The sequence below is a fragment of the Conger conger genome, chromosome 18 (assembly GCF_963514075.1).
Source record: "Conger conger chromosome 18, fConCon1.1, whole genome shotgun sequence".
In the NCBI taxonomy this organism is placed as follows: Eukaryota; Metazoa; Chordata; class Actinopteri; order Anguilliformes; family Congridae; genus Conger; species Conger conger.
The window spans coordinates 26,425,191-26,440,190 of NC_083777.1; the positions used below are offsets into that span (position 1 = coordinate 26,425,191).

Here is a 15,000-nt window from a genome sequence, read left to right on the forward strand (position 1 = left end):
ACCCCTGGGTAATTTCCATTCACAATGAATGGAAGATTGTTGCTACCACTAATTTCTCCGAATGTTACGGCTAATTCTAGCACCTGACCAGTCTCCGCTTTTACTGTTCTTAGTGTTTTAGTTGCTAAAACCGTGTTATCGCTACTTATTGGTCAGTTTATCTGATTAATTTACAAGGGTTCAGTTTATCTATGTGATCACTCTAACACTCGGAACGTTACTTCCCTCTCGGGTTTACAGCGCACTCGTCCCTGGTTCTCACTTTATTGTACGTCGCTCTGGAGAAGAGCGTCTGCCAAATGACTGTAGCGTAATGTAATGTTATGTAATGCTGAAACTGTCTCTTGACGGGCGTTGCCACGCATCTAACCTTCGACCTCTGCCCCGGCTTTCCCTTCCTGTCCAAGGAACAGCTCTGAGAGGAGGAAGGAGAAGTCGCGGGACGCTGCCCGCTGCCGACGCAGCAAGGAGACGGAGGTGTTCTACGAGCTGGCACGCCACCTGCCCCTCCCCCACAGCGTCAGCTCCCACCTGGACAAGGCCTCCATCATGAGGCTCACCATCAGCTTCCTGCGCACATGCAAGCTCATCTCCTTCTGTAAGAGCGCCCTGAACCCCCGGCACTGCATCCCCAAAACACAGCACTGCACCCCCAAAACCTAAAGCTCATCTCCTTCTGTAAGAGCGCCCTGAAAACCCGGCACTGTACCCCCCAAAACCCAGCACTGCATCCCCAAAACACAGCACTGCACCCCCAAAACCTAAAGCTCATCTCCTTCTGTAAGAGCGCCCCCCAAACCCAGCACTATACCCCAAAAACCTGGCACTGCACCCCCCCAAAACCTGGCACTGCACCCCCAAAACACAGCAGTGCACCCCCAAAACACACCACTGCACCCCCAAAACACACCACTGCACCCCCCAACACCTAAAGCTCATCTCCTTCTGTAAGGAGTAAAAACATAAAAAACATTAAAACATGTAAACAATCAGAAATAGACATATACCCCCTAAAGCAGGAGTTGATGTTGATGATGTACCCTTACTAGACCTTGAATATATACCGTTTCCATCTGTATTTTGTATACTGAATCTTGTCCCCTGCTTTGGGAATTTTGCCTAAACTCACTAGTGTGTTTGTGTTTGTTGTCGTGCGTGTGTGTGTCTGTCAATGGCAGTGTGTAGCTGCTGTTGGACAGTCTGACTGCTGTCTAATCTGATTGGCTCCCATTCTGTCGAATTCTGTGCTCCTCGACTCCTGGCCCCGGCCACTCTCCCTGAGAAGTGTGCCGTAACGGGTCACCCTCACTCCCGTCTACAGCTCACACCGATTTCAGCCGTTTGCGATCTCTCAATGCCTTCGTTTAGCTTGATGAGCTCAACGAATTTTTTTAAACGTATCCAAATTCTGAGCAACGCATCCCATAACCTTTAATTGAGTGTATTAAAACATATTAAAAGATATGAGACGGAGGTATATTGCATTCCGCTTCCGAAACATTTGTAATAATAGCGACGGCGTTGATCCTGTAATATGAAATAAAAAGAGGTTAGCGTCACTTTGGCTGTCAGGCTTTAATGAAATCTGTGGATATTAGCTGTCCCCATACACCTGGCCTCAGGACTAGGGCTTGGCCTCTGCTGTCTAAAAGCCGCGCGCGGGCTAACCGCGAGGCAGCCTCGGCCCCGTTGTTGGCCTAATGAATTCCCTGTGAGATGGAGAATCATTAAATCTGAGAAATTAATTAAGAGCCGAGGGGAAGAGAGGGAGGCAGTTGCAGAATGGAGGTGAGGCCTCGGGTTCCTTCCACATTTCAAGGGCATTCGTTCACCCCGAAGACGCTCACGCGGAAAAGGATGAACGATGAGGTGTGTGTGTGTGTGTGTATGTGTGTGAGAGAGTGTGTGTGTGTGTGTGTGTGTGTGTGTGAGTGTGTGTGGAGGGGGGGTGAGGATTTGAGGAGTGTACCTCTTCCCTTCCCCAGCTCTTCTCCAGCTCACAGTGAGATTAAGATCTTTGGAAGACAGACAAAGGACAAGACCATTGTTCCTGAATTCCACCCACGTCCTTTTCATAATAGATCTATAAAAAGAACAGCTGAGAGCAAAAATTATGATTATAATTTCCCCACATTATGTCAAAAGATCTGGTAAATACAATAACAAAAATTACTATTGTTATTATTGACAACAACAACAACATCAATATCAACAACAACAATAAGTATCATCGTCACCACCACCATAATCTTAAACCATATTTTAGACCATACAGACTGAGTCTAGTCAGAACTCAGGAACTGAGGAATCACATTTTGCCTATTCAACTTACTGCACTTGAACATTTGCTGTAGTCTTTGGGCACACAGACATTAACACATGTCTCGGTGTCATTCCATACCCTTTGCTTTGTGAATGTGACTCTTCAGACATTTTTAATATTTCATATTTTAGCTGAAAAGTCATGGGCAGTATAGATCAGGAAAGCAAACTAGTGTGAGGAGAGAGAGAAGGAGAAGTGGGACAGGGCATAGTGGTTAAGGTACATGACCGGGACCCACATGGTCGGTGGTTCGAATCCCGGTGTAGCCACAATATGATCCGCACAGCCGTTGGGCCCTTGAGCAAGGCCCTTAACCCTGCATTGCTTCAGGGGAGAATTGTCTCCTGCTTAGTCTAATCAACTGTACGTCACTCTGGATAAGAGCGTCAGCCAAATGCCATTAATGTAATGTAATGTAATGTAATGTAATGCAATGTAATGTGATGGAGAGGCAAATTGCAATGCTGACTAAAGACTCATTACATCAAATTGTGTCATGGCTCACCTAACCCCCTTTAGATAACCTTTCGTTTTCGCTTCCTTCCTTCGGATTCCCTTTCGAATAAGTGTTATAGCCGTTGCTGTGCAAAGATAGGCAGTCTGTCTATTAGTACTGTCTTTAGGTACAATACATGGGTGTACAAATGATTGTTGGTTCAGTTAATAGTAGTCATTCGTGGGTCTTTGTGCCGTCTTGGTGTATTTGTACATATCCGTGAGAGCTACACTGACACTGGCTCTACTTGTGTGCATTGCTCTCGATAAGAGTGTTTGCTTAGTATTTCTAATGAAGTGTAATGAGAGAGAGAGAGAGAATTAAAGGGAAAGAGGGAACGGTGAGAAATGGTTTAAGGAAAGGATTTCGCCGGGTGTGTGGAAGAGAGGGACAGAGGAAGGGGGGGGGGGGGGTCGTGTTTTTAGGAAGTAAAGACTGCAGAGCGCAGTATGCTGAGGGAGGGCGGGGAGTGTGCCGCCGGCTCGTTAGGGGGAGATGGCGGAGGAGATTGGCTTATCTGCCGCTCTGCCGCTCTGCGATTGGACGGGGAGCGGAGGCCAGGGTAGGATGCTGGCGATTGCAGCGAGAAGCGCGCTCCGCGCCTCAGCACAGTCAAAATATCGGCCAGCCCTGGCGCCACGCAGCCCTGGCGCCCCCCCCCTGTCTCTCCGACCCCTCCCTCAGGCTTTGGGTACGGGGGAAACACCTGCACTGCTTTCCGTAAGAGACGAAAACCCACAAGTCTCTGACACAGCCAAACCAGATCTCGATACAGGGGTCCCCAGCTGGTTTTCACATTTCCGTCTTAAGAACTGAGTTACTATCCAGTCAACTGCACTTGCCACAAAAATAATAATTTGGATAGAAGCTGCCCTGTCATTGCTGGTACGTGCTAATATTTAGTTTCCGGTTCTTTTTGGTTGGGAATAGTTTCTCCCCCGGTTCCAGTTCAGGGTTGATGAGTGCGGGGCACTTGACTCTGGATTTATCCCGCCTGTCAAGCCAATGGTGTCAGTTTAATTCAGACAAAGCGAGTTACAAAAGATGCAGTCGCATGGAATTCCCCGCGGGTATGGAGTGGATTAAAGAGAGGCTCAGTGCTGCCACCTGCTGGGCGGAGGTCAAACGACAGCCTGTTGCGCAGAAGCGCTCAGTCGCTGCAATACCCTGATCAACCTGCAGGGCAAGGTTTATGTAAGGAGTGCAGACTTTGTCATGTACATGGAAATGAAAACTCATTCCACATTAGTGAGTTTATTTCCCCCCTTCCAAATGCATAACAGAGAACCGGAATGGACCACTTCTGCATACATATTATTTTCTACTTAATAAAATAAACACTATAATGTGTCAGCTTTCAGGTGGTCCCACCTTTGGCGTTGATTGAAGAAACTTACAGATGACAACTCATACTGGAGTATGAAGCATGATTTTTAAAAAAATGTTGTTTCCTTTTTTTTTTCATTGGGAATATGAAGAGACCGGTCGGTTTGCCTAACAATGATTCATTTATAGAGTAAATCTGATAATGTTCTTGGTGGGGTGGGGGGAGGGGGCCCTCTGTTCTGCTGGGTGCAGAGACCACCCTCTCTGGACTTCATTAAGCTCCCAGTCCGAGCCTTATCTCAGGGAAACACACTTCTCAGAATGACAAGCTTCCCGTTTAACAGGCCAGTTTAGCCTTCATTTTCCTCTCTTTTCTTATTTCTCACTTACTTATCTTTTCATACCTCCTCTTACAGCAGATTTCAGATTACGTTCTTCATTTATATCGCCAATTTCTTACATTTCTGCTCGGTGTTGTCACTCTTGACTCTTGAGTGTGTGTGGATATATTCTTTGCTGTATTGTTTCGTGTAAGAATGAAGCATATTCCATGTTCTTACAAAGCTAGCCTATAAGTGATGGAATTACATTGTGTGTGTGATTGTGTGTGTGTGCGTACATGTGTGTGTGTTTATGCGTATGCGATTGTGTGTGTGTGTATGATTGTTTGTGTGTGTGTCTGATTGTGTGTGTGTGTGATAGTGTGTGTGTGTAAGATTGTGTGTGTGCTTGTGTGTTTGTTTGTGCATGTGTGATTGTGTGTGTGAGATTGTGTGTGTGTGTGTGAGATTGTGTGTGTGTGTCTGATTGTGTGTGTGTGTGTGTGTGAGATTGTGTGTGTGTGCGTGTGTGAGATTGTGTGTGTGTGTGCGTGTGTGAGATTGTGTGTGTGTGTGTGTGTGTGTGAGATTGTGTGTGTGTGTGTGTGTGTGTGTGTGTGTTGTGGGGAAGGAACCAAAGGGGGAAGGTCACTGAGTTTGGGAGGGTTCAGAGTAGCAGGATGGGGTCCTTCTGGTTTGCTTTGGTTCTGAGCCAGAACCTCAAGGAGCAAAACAAGCTGGACACACACACACACCCACACCCCCACACACACACACACACACACACACTGTTTCACATCCTTTACCACAGACCCATGCATATACTGAAAACACGAGCCCGTATTAAACCGCTGAACAACACTGCATCTTCCACTTTCTTTCTCTCACACACATTTGCACTCAGTCCCACGCACTGCATGACTCTGCGTGAAAAACAGGATAATTATTCTCACAGATGTAAGCAATTTTCCACTTTCGGTATTTTTGCCTCACACACATTTTGCGCACGGTGACTGTGTTTCACTCCAATACGGATATTCACATTTGTGTGTCTGTGCGTCACAGGTTGTCCTGACGACGATACGGAGAATGACAGACAGATGGACAGCCTTTACCTCAAGTCCCTGGAGGGCTTTGTCACCGTGGTAACAACAGACGGGGACATGATCTTCCTGTCTGAGAACATCAACAAATTCATGGGTCTGACCCAGGTGTGTGGAGAGCTGACTGCGAACAACTCCCTGTCCCCTTTTCCCCATATTCAGAGAGAGCTAACAGTCTGAAAACTGAAAGACCAGCATGAATTTAATCATACTACAGACCTGGTTACCCCTTGTTTGGATGCGCCTGTCTCACGGCCGACTTGCAACAGCGAACGAAAAGTTAAAAGCGCCCTTCCGCGCAGAGGTTACAAAACACACAGAACCCACACGCTGTCTGTGTGTTGTTTTCAGTCTGGGGCTCAGATTCCGGCTAATGAACGCTGCAGAAACCCGTCGGTGTATCTCTCAGAGTTGTGTAAGAGGCCTCAAAAATAGGCCGTGCAAAAATGCCAGTCGGTTGCTCTACATGTGTTGCTATCCTTTATGGAATTAAACTATTTTGTCATATATTGAAGAATACAGTGTTTTACAGAAGTAATAAGTTGTAACAATATTGGACCAAATATATGTTCCAGTATAATACCTCCATATATATTCCAATCAAATACAATTAAAAAAAAATGTCAGTTTTAATAATACATGCTGTTGATTATGTTCACATATCCCACCAGAAACAGAACGTGCTTATAATCTGTATATTATTTTGTACATTTCTCAATGTAAATGATTATGTAATGGTTACTTATATGAAGAATACCAATGTACTGTATCTGCAAAATGTCAAATACATGAGGATTTCATTAGAAAATGCCCATGTTGCTGGTTGCTGTTGTTGTTGATCCTCTAATTCAGCGATGCAGGGCATAGGTTATGTCTGTTCAGGTTGACGTGCGGCTGGGCCTGTTGCTGCTGTTGTTGGAGGCAGAGCTCCAGCCGCAGGTGTGAAGATCCCCTGTCCTTCCCCCTCTCCCTCTGCAGGTGGAGATGACGGGGCACAGCATCTTTGACTTCACCCACCCGTGTGACCACGAGGAGATCCGCGAGAACCTCAGCTTCAAGACCGGTACGTTACGAGAACTCCCTGACCCGGCGCAGAACTTCGCCCGCCCCATCTCAGGGGTTTAATCGAGCGCACGCAGGGGCTGTGACTGATGTGTTTCAGCCGTCCGAAAAAAGGGACTTTTATTGCCTTAAAGCAGAGTTTATCGGACAGTGCGCGGGCCAGAATGGGGATCGTCAAAGCAAATAGCCCAGACGTCTTACGCCTGACGTGGACGTCTGTTGCCTCTCATCTTCTGAAGGGATGAAAGCGGTGAATTCAGAGGGAAGCGGGGTTTTCGGAGAAGTACTCATTTGATACGCGGACACAGTGCACGTGTGTATGGATTTCATAACTGTCACAGGAGGGTGTGGGGGCGAAAACTGAACTTGAACTAGTTTACAGGGAGAGCTCAGAAATGGGATTTTTAACAGATTAAACTGCGAGACAGATAGGTGCTCAGCAGGTAGTTGGGAAAGAGGGAGGGGAGTAGCGAAACAGGGAGAGGGGGAAGGAGAGCAGTCTGTGACCTTTTCCGTTCGCTGCCGGCGTTTCGTGCGACGGTTTGGTGGCGTGACCTTCCCCGTGCGCGGGCAGCGGCCGGGAGGGACGTGCGAGCCCCAGCGTCCCGCTCTCACACGTCAGCGTGGCGTTCCTCCGCTCGCCCGCAGTTATCAGTGGCTCCCTCCGCCACGCCCCCACCGGGGGGAGGAGGAGGAGGAGGAGGAGGGGAGAGGGGGGGGGGGGGCGGTGTCGCTCTGGAAACAAGCTGTCCGCTATCAGCTGACTGGAGCTTACTCTGCGCCGTGAGCGCTGGGAACAGAACACACTGGACCGGACCTGCTGTGATGTCGTCACCGCCTCGTGACTAGTCTTTGGACTGAGTCCACCCCCCCCCCCCCCCCACCCCCACCCCCACCACTGTACATACTGCTCAGGGAACATTCCAGATGCCAGGGCGCCTTGCTGAGTGGAAATCGCAGAGCGGGATATTTTAACCTTCGTACTGTACTGCATGTACCGGAGGTCCCCTGCTCGGTGGATCCTCCCAGCCTGCCCTCTCTCCCCCCCCCCGTCCCCTGACTCAGCTCTCAGCTGTGGCCCTGGCACGCGTGTGCCCTGGTCCTCCTGCAGGAGTATTCCACCATTCCCAGAATGCACCTCTACAGCTTCTAAACGTCAGCTCTGCCCCATCTGTGTTTGTTGCTTTCAATATCAGCAAGATAAAATAATGCATGCACTCACTGACCACTTTATTAGGTAGGCCTGTGCACCAGTTTGTTAATGCAAATATTTAATCAGCCAATCACGTGGCAGCAACTAAATGCATACAAGCATGCAGGCATGGTCAAGAGGTTCAGCTGTTTTTCAGAGCAAATGTCAGAAAGGGGAAGAAATGTGATCTAACTGACTTGGAATGATCATGGAATGATTGTTTCTAAACGAAAGTAAGTCTAATAAAGTGCTCACTGTGTGTATTATGCAATTACAATTGCACAATTGCAGTCTATTAGATACTATTAGATTACACTACACTAAATTACCTAATACAGATTGTGTCTTGTTTTCTTTATATGTGAGAATGATTGAAATCTCACTTCCTTATACATCCTAATGCATGCAGAGAGGGCTGAAATCCTAGAGCGGGTATGACTCAAGAGATCAGATGAACAGAGCACAATACCACACAGTTGTGTTGAAAGTATAAAAGCGCATGAAGTAAAGGTCACAGGTAAATGGTTGGAATTTATATTTACATTAATGGCATTTGGCAGACGCACAGTTGATTAGACTAAGCCGGAGACAATGCTCCCCTGGAGCAATGCAGGTTTAAGGGCCTTGCCCAAGGGCCCAACGGCTGTGCGGATCGTATTGCTGCTACACCTGGGGATCGAACCACCATGTCCCAGTCATGCACCTTAACCACTATGCTACAGGCCGCCCTTATACCGAAAGTTCTGTACAGTTGATGCTTCTTGTTTACCCATTCATACTCACACTCACACACCGACAGCGTTTGACTGCCATGCGAAGCACCGACCAGCTCGTCAGGGTTAGGTGTCTTGCTCAGGGACACTAGGGCACAGCCCGGGCCGGGGATCAAACCGGTAACCCTTCTGACTGCCAGACGACTGCTCTTAACGCCTGAGCCAACGTCGCCCTAGGTCTGAACTGGAGGGGTTTGTGCCCTTTATACGGCTGCACTTGTGAGGATGTTGGTGACAGGGTTCGAAATGTGTTTTCTCAGGGTCTGGGTTCGGGAAGAAGGGCAAGGACATGAGCACAGAGCGAGACTTCTTCATGAGGATGAAGTGCACGGTGACAAACAGAGGTCGCACCGTCAACCTGAAATCTGCCAGCTGGAAGGTAGCTTATCAACTGCCATTAGCCGCAGTGACTCACCTATTCATTCATAAACATTGCATTAATAGATACAGGCAAACCCTTTAAGTGGCAATAAAGGTATCCTGTTACCTAATGTTCTCACGGTACATCACCTTTAAATGGCACTGAACAGATAGTATTACACAGGAATAAGGCCACCGTTTTGTGACTTGTTATTGGTGTAAATGTTTGAACATTGACTGTAGGGTTTCTTTTTTAGTTATCATAAGGATCCCCATTAGCTGACACATTGACGAATAGCTAATCTTCCTGGGGTCCAAGACAATATTGCGCAATACTCATAGACATACAATCAGTAAAGGACAAAAAACGATACATAACAACCAAGATTAGACAAGATTACACAAAACACATAGTCACGAAAGTTAAAACCAAAGACCAGAACCATACATTCTTGGTACCTAATCATCAAGATAGCAGGTGGTGGTTAAGGTACGAAGGACAGAGAGTCTAACAGTCTAACAAAATTTGTGTTGCTCCGTTCCTCTTTGGGCGTGGTCCTGTGTCGCCCCCTATTGGCCAGGTCCTGCACTGCACCGGCCACCTGAAGGTGTACAACAGCAGCCCCCCCCACGTCCGCTGCAGCTACAAGGAGCCGGCGCTCTCCTGCGTGGTGATGATGTGTGTGCCCATCCCGCACCCCTCCAACATCGACATGCCCCTGGACAGCAAAACCTTCCTGAGCCGACACAGCATGGACATGAAGTTCACCTACTGCGACGACAGGTGAGACGCACACACACACACGCACGCACACACACTCTCACACACACACACACACACGCACTCACACACACACACACACTCACACATATACACACACTCTCACACACACACACACACACGCACTCACACACACACACACACACACACATATACACACACTCTCACACACGCACGCACACACACTCTCACACACACACACACACACACACGCACTCACTCACACACACACACACACACACACACACGCACTCACACTGCAACGACAGGTGAGACGCATATATACACACACATACACGCACACACACTGCGACGACAGGTGAGACGCACACACACACACGCACGCACACACACTCTCACACACACACACACACACACGCACTCACACACACACACACACACACGCACGCACACTGCAACGACAGGTGAGACGCATATATACACACACATGCACGCACACACTGCAACGACAGGTGAGACACACACACACTGCAATGACAGGTGAGAAACATACACATACACTCACACACACACACACACACGCACACGCACATGCACACACGTTCAAAAACTTACATAAACTGTAAATTGACCAACGTGACGACAGGTGAGAGACCCACTCAAGCACACGCACTTAAAACACACACACAGACACATTTGCTGTCTCACAGGATGACAGTTGAGACATGAAGATTTATAGAATTGGCTTCGTTGAACTGTTCTTTGGTAACAACAGCTGTGACACATGTCAGGTATATAGTAATTGTTTCTGAAGGTTTTTTTTAAATGTTCTCCATAAGCTCAGTTTGAGTAATTACCCCTGTAAGGCAGGGCAATTACCCCCCCCCCACCTCCCTTTTCCTTTCTCCACCTTTTCCAGGGTTCACCCAGGTGTCAGTCGCACAAAATGATTACAGTTGGCAGTTAACTTTGAACCCGTTTTATTTATTTTTCTTTTTTCTTAAAAAAAAAAAATAATACTTTCTCCCTGCAAAACGCTCAGTGAAAAATGCAGTCTCCGCACCAAGTACGAAGCTGTCCCTCACAGTTAACATAAGATTTGGCTGGAAGCCAGAGGTCGCCTGTCGCGGAGCCCCGTGATTAATGTCTCTGTCGAAAGCAGGAGCCGACGTGCGACCGTCATGTCACGCCAGCTGTTAACGGCAAACCTGTTTCTCTCTCGGAGAAAGTATTCCTCGCTCGCGGTGCTCCGTGCGCACCTCTCTGCAGATCTAATCGGATTTGACGCGCTTACGCAAGACAAGGATTCCTCCCGGGAACTGCACGCTACTACCTCAGAATAGACCCGATTCCTCTTTTTGGTGAAATTGAACAGTTGTGTAAACGAAATCCGCCGCAGCAAATGAGCAGAACACGCGATGAACTGAAGCGTGTTGCTATTACGGTAATTAGAGCCGTTTTAACGGTACCTGGCACCTCGCGCATTTGTCTTGGACGGAAATGAGAAGAAAGTATGAAAGTCTGGAAAAGGAAACAAAAATAAAAAACAAGAAGGAATGCATGAGTATTTACGTCATGTTTAATTAAGGCTGTTTAAATGTTCTATTTGAGTCGCATAGCTTCAGCTCGCTCCTTGGCTTGCGTTCTACTGACACAGAGTCTGTGTTTATCCTTTTGTCAGATGACGTTTTTATTTCTTTTCGGATGACCCAAGTAATCCTGTCTTTTATGTAGTGTAAAGGAAGGGGTCGGTTTTCTGTCCCCTGGTGTAATTATGTGGATGCTTTAATAATAGGAACGTTCATTCGGACAGGAGTGAATAAGCCTCCTTTAATCATCGCACGCACTTGAATGACAATGCAGAATGCAGAAATACAGCAGACAATGTTGAGTTTATATGCCACAAAGTAAGAAACGCATATCTCTATGTCTATCTCTCTTACTCTTTCACTCTCTCTCTCTCTCTCTCTCTCTCTCTCTCTCTCTCTCTCTCTCTCTCGCTCCCTCTCTTTCTCTCTCATGGCTCTCATGTGTGACAGCTGAGCATGTGAATACCATGCAGGTCAGTGGTGGAGAGGGGAGAGGGCTTTTTAACTGGCACAGTAAGATCAAAAGGGTGGTTCTATCAGCTGCAGAACTCATACCTGCACACACACACACACGCTCACTGAGACACACACACACACACACACAAACACACCCTTACATCGAAACATATTTATACACCGACAAATGCATACGCCTACATAGAGTCAGGTCCATAAATATTGGGACATCGACACAATTCTCACAATTACTTTTGGTCCCTTAAAAAGTGGGAGGCACATATAGAAACTGTTGTAATTCCTACACCGTTCACCTGATTTTTGATGTAAATACCCTCAAATTAAAGCTGAAATTCCGCAGTTAAAGCATATCCTGTTCGTTTCATTTCAAATCCATTGTGGTGGTGTATAGAGCCAAAAAGAGGAGAATTGTGTCAATGTCCCAATATTTATGGACCTGACTGTATGCTCACCTATTCGTACAAATGCACATAAACATGCAGACATGTGGACGCATTTATATATATATAGTATGCTAAAAAAAACACGCACACAGTTGCCAGTAGTAATCTATGAACAGAACTGAAAGTAACAGTCGGTCACAACTAACACTGCATTTCTGAACTTTACCCCTGACACACTGTACTGTTATGACGATGTACTGAAGCATGAAGGCACGTGTTGCCCTGACCTCTTCACTGTGAAAGTATGAGAAAATGAATAAGTTGTGGGCTCAGCAGTGCAACGGGCGTGGTGGCGCCCTCGCAGTTTAACTGCATCCGCTATGCGTCTGTTTGCTATGCGTCTGTTTGCCTTTGATTCTGGCGGGTAGCCGTCGTGGTCTTGGCCCCTCTCCGTCCGAGCACAGCGCTGTCCGGGCCCCTGCGTCCTGCCTCATCCGAGTCCCCCCTGTGGCCGCGGGCAAACCGCCGTCGCTGGTCTAATCGAGAGGATGTTATTAGGAAAACATTTTTGGAGTGGAAGGCCTGCCCCGCCCCGTCCTTCACCCACCCGCCCAATCGGAGCGTACGGAGCCGCGATCGGAGGCAGCTGTCTCAGGTTGTGTAACCGTGCGGCTTGGTAAACACTGTGCGGAGACGGACTGTCAAGGGTGGCTGGCCGTCACCCCGAGAGGGAGGGTCTATTGGCCATGGGGCTGAGTGCTGGCCTGGTATCAACACATCGTATTACAAGGTGCCAACTCCAGGGTGAGGCGTTCATTGGATGGATATAGGGCAGTGGGCAGCGTGATATGAATATGATTATGAATACGGCGGTGTTTTTCTGGTTGTTGCTATGTTTGTAGTTGTGGCTATGGATATAGGCCGTGGTTATTGACATTTCTGATTGTGATTAATGTGTACGTATATCAGCCACAGCGAGAGTGTGGTAATCATTGTTTATACGGCTTTTCATTTATTTGTTACACGCGCTCTCTTAACACGGCGTGATTAAAACAGCACGTTTTGTGTGAGACTGTAATTGAATGCAAATTACAGTGTACTGTACAAGTACAAACAGACAGCTCCGTAATTAACTGCCAGTTAACTGCTAATAGGTGCAATCTGTAAAATAAACATTAATTAAGCTAACACTCCAGGCAAATCTGGGCAAAACAGAAGTGGCAGGGGTGCTAGGTTTTGGGAGTGCAGGCCATCCTCACTATGGACAGGTAGGAAGGCAGTAAGCAGAAAGGATAATAGGTGAGGAAGGGATGAGGGTTCAGAGGGCATGGATACCTGGATACATCATACATGGATATGGAGTCCACTGCCCTATACATTACATTACATGAATGGCATTTGGCAGACGCTCTTATCCAGAGTGACGTACAACAAAGTGCATACCCATAACCAGGGATAAGTGCACTGAAAGACCCTAGAGGGAAGTACAATTTCAATGACCTGCACAACAAAGATAAGGACCAGGGCCTATTTGAATTTTTTAAACAAACAAACAAACAAACAAAGCAAAAGTATGACCAAACCCCTTAACTAGCCAAACCCTGCTTACCTAGCCAAACTAAAAATACTGATACACAAAAAAGTAAATCACAGAAAGACAACAATGAAGGTTCGCAGGGCGGTAGGGAGGGACGGGACTGCACCACACCGCTCACCCCATACAGAATAGACATGCAGAAATGGCCCTTCTTGGTCTCCCCTGGTCTAGGACAAGGGCTGATGTGGGTAGGGCAGTCTTCACTGAATAATGGATACCTTCAATGTATCTGTGCAGGCTGTTAGCCTGAATCAGAGGATGAGCCCAGAGCTAGGCTCTGATAGAAAAGTCCCTTTTAACACATGACACGGCCATTTTGGCCAAACTGTGTAGAGGGGTGATGTTATATGACCATAATGCTTTACTGTTCTCAAAGTGGCTTCTATTGGTGTCAGAATGGATGGGGCCCTCTCCCGCCCCAGGCCCCGGCTGGTGACAGTACTGGAAATGTGATGGTGATGGAGTCCCTGGGGGCAAGAGAGAGGGCTGATGGCGACGTCAACATCGTCACAAATAACACAGACTGTCCCCCGTGACAGCAAGTGAGATTTATCTTTCCTGGAAAGAGGGATAAATATTATTTGACTCGTTTTTAGAAACACTGAGGAGCTGGTTTGTCAGCTGCCAAAACCAGCAGAAGCAGCATTAATGTGTCGTGTTTGCATGACTGAACTTGAGTGATTTTTACTTTTTTTCACTTCAATAAATATCTCGCCAAGTGCTTGTCATTGCAGTCCAGAACATGGCTGCCTGCTCTGTTTTTACTTGTTCTGTCTGCATGCGTGGCTGCCTGACTGTTTAAGACTGTAGACAGTATCCATGTTAACAACTGTGTGCATATTTGTCTTATGACTTAATGACTGTGTGCATATACACTCAGTGATCACTTTACTAGGAAGACATATATGCACCAGGTTGTTAATGCAAATATTTAATCAGCCAATCATGTGGCAGTAATTAAATGCATGAAAGCATGCAGACATGTTGTTCAGACCAAATGTCTGGGGAATGGGGAAGAAATGTGATCTAAGTGACTTTGACCATTGAATGTTTGTTGGTGTCAGACAGGGTGGTTTGAGTATCTCAGAAACTGCAGATGGTATTGTCACGCACAACAGTGTCTTGAGTCTGCAGAGAATGGTGTGAAAAACAAAAAACTCATTGTTAATGAGAGAGGTCAGAGTAGAAGGGCCAGACTGGTTGAAGCTGACAGGTAGGTGACAGTAACGCACACAACCACGCATTGCAGCAGTGGTA

The 15,000-nt window shown here is 47.1% G+C and overlaps 1 protein-coding gene across 2 annotated transcripts in view; it reads left to right on the top strand.

The window, feature by feature from the left end:
• epas1b (endothelial PAS domain protein 1b) overlaps positions 1 to 15,000 on the top strand; it is a 50,403-nt gene that overhangs the window by 20,264 nt on the left and 15,139 nt on the right. The window contains exons 2-6 of one of the 2 annotated variants that reach the window (XM_061227556.1): positions 408 to 598; positions 5,531 to 5,676; positions 6,547 to 6,631; positions 8,856 to 8,974; positions 9,537 to 9,739. In XM_061227556.1, coding sequence (XP_061083540.1) covers positions 408 to 598; positions 5,531 to 5,676; positions 6,547 to 6,631; positions 8,856 to 8,974; positions 9,537 to 9,739 — 744 coding nt within the window. The remainder of the gene's footprint in view (positions 1 to 407; positions 599 to 5,530; positions 5,677 to 6,546; positions 6,632 to 8,855; positions 8,975 to 9,536; positions 9,740 to 15,000) is intronic. The other variant, XM_061227557.1, reaches the window with a different exon arrangement.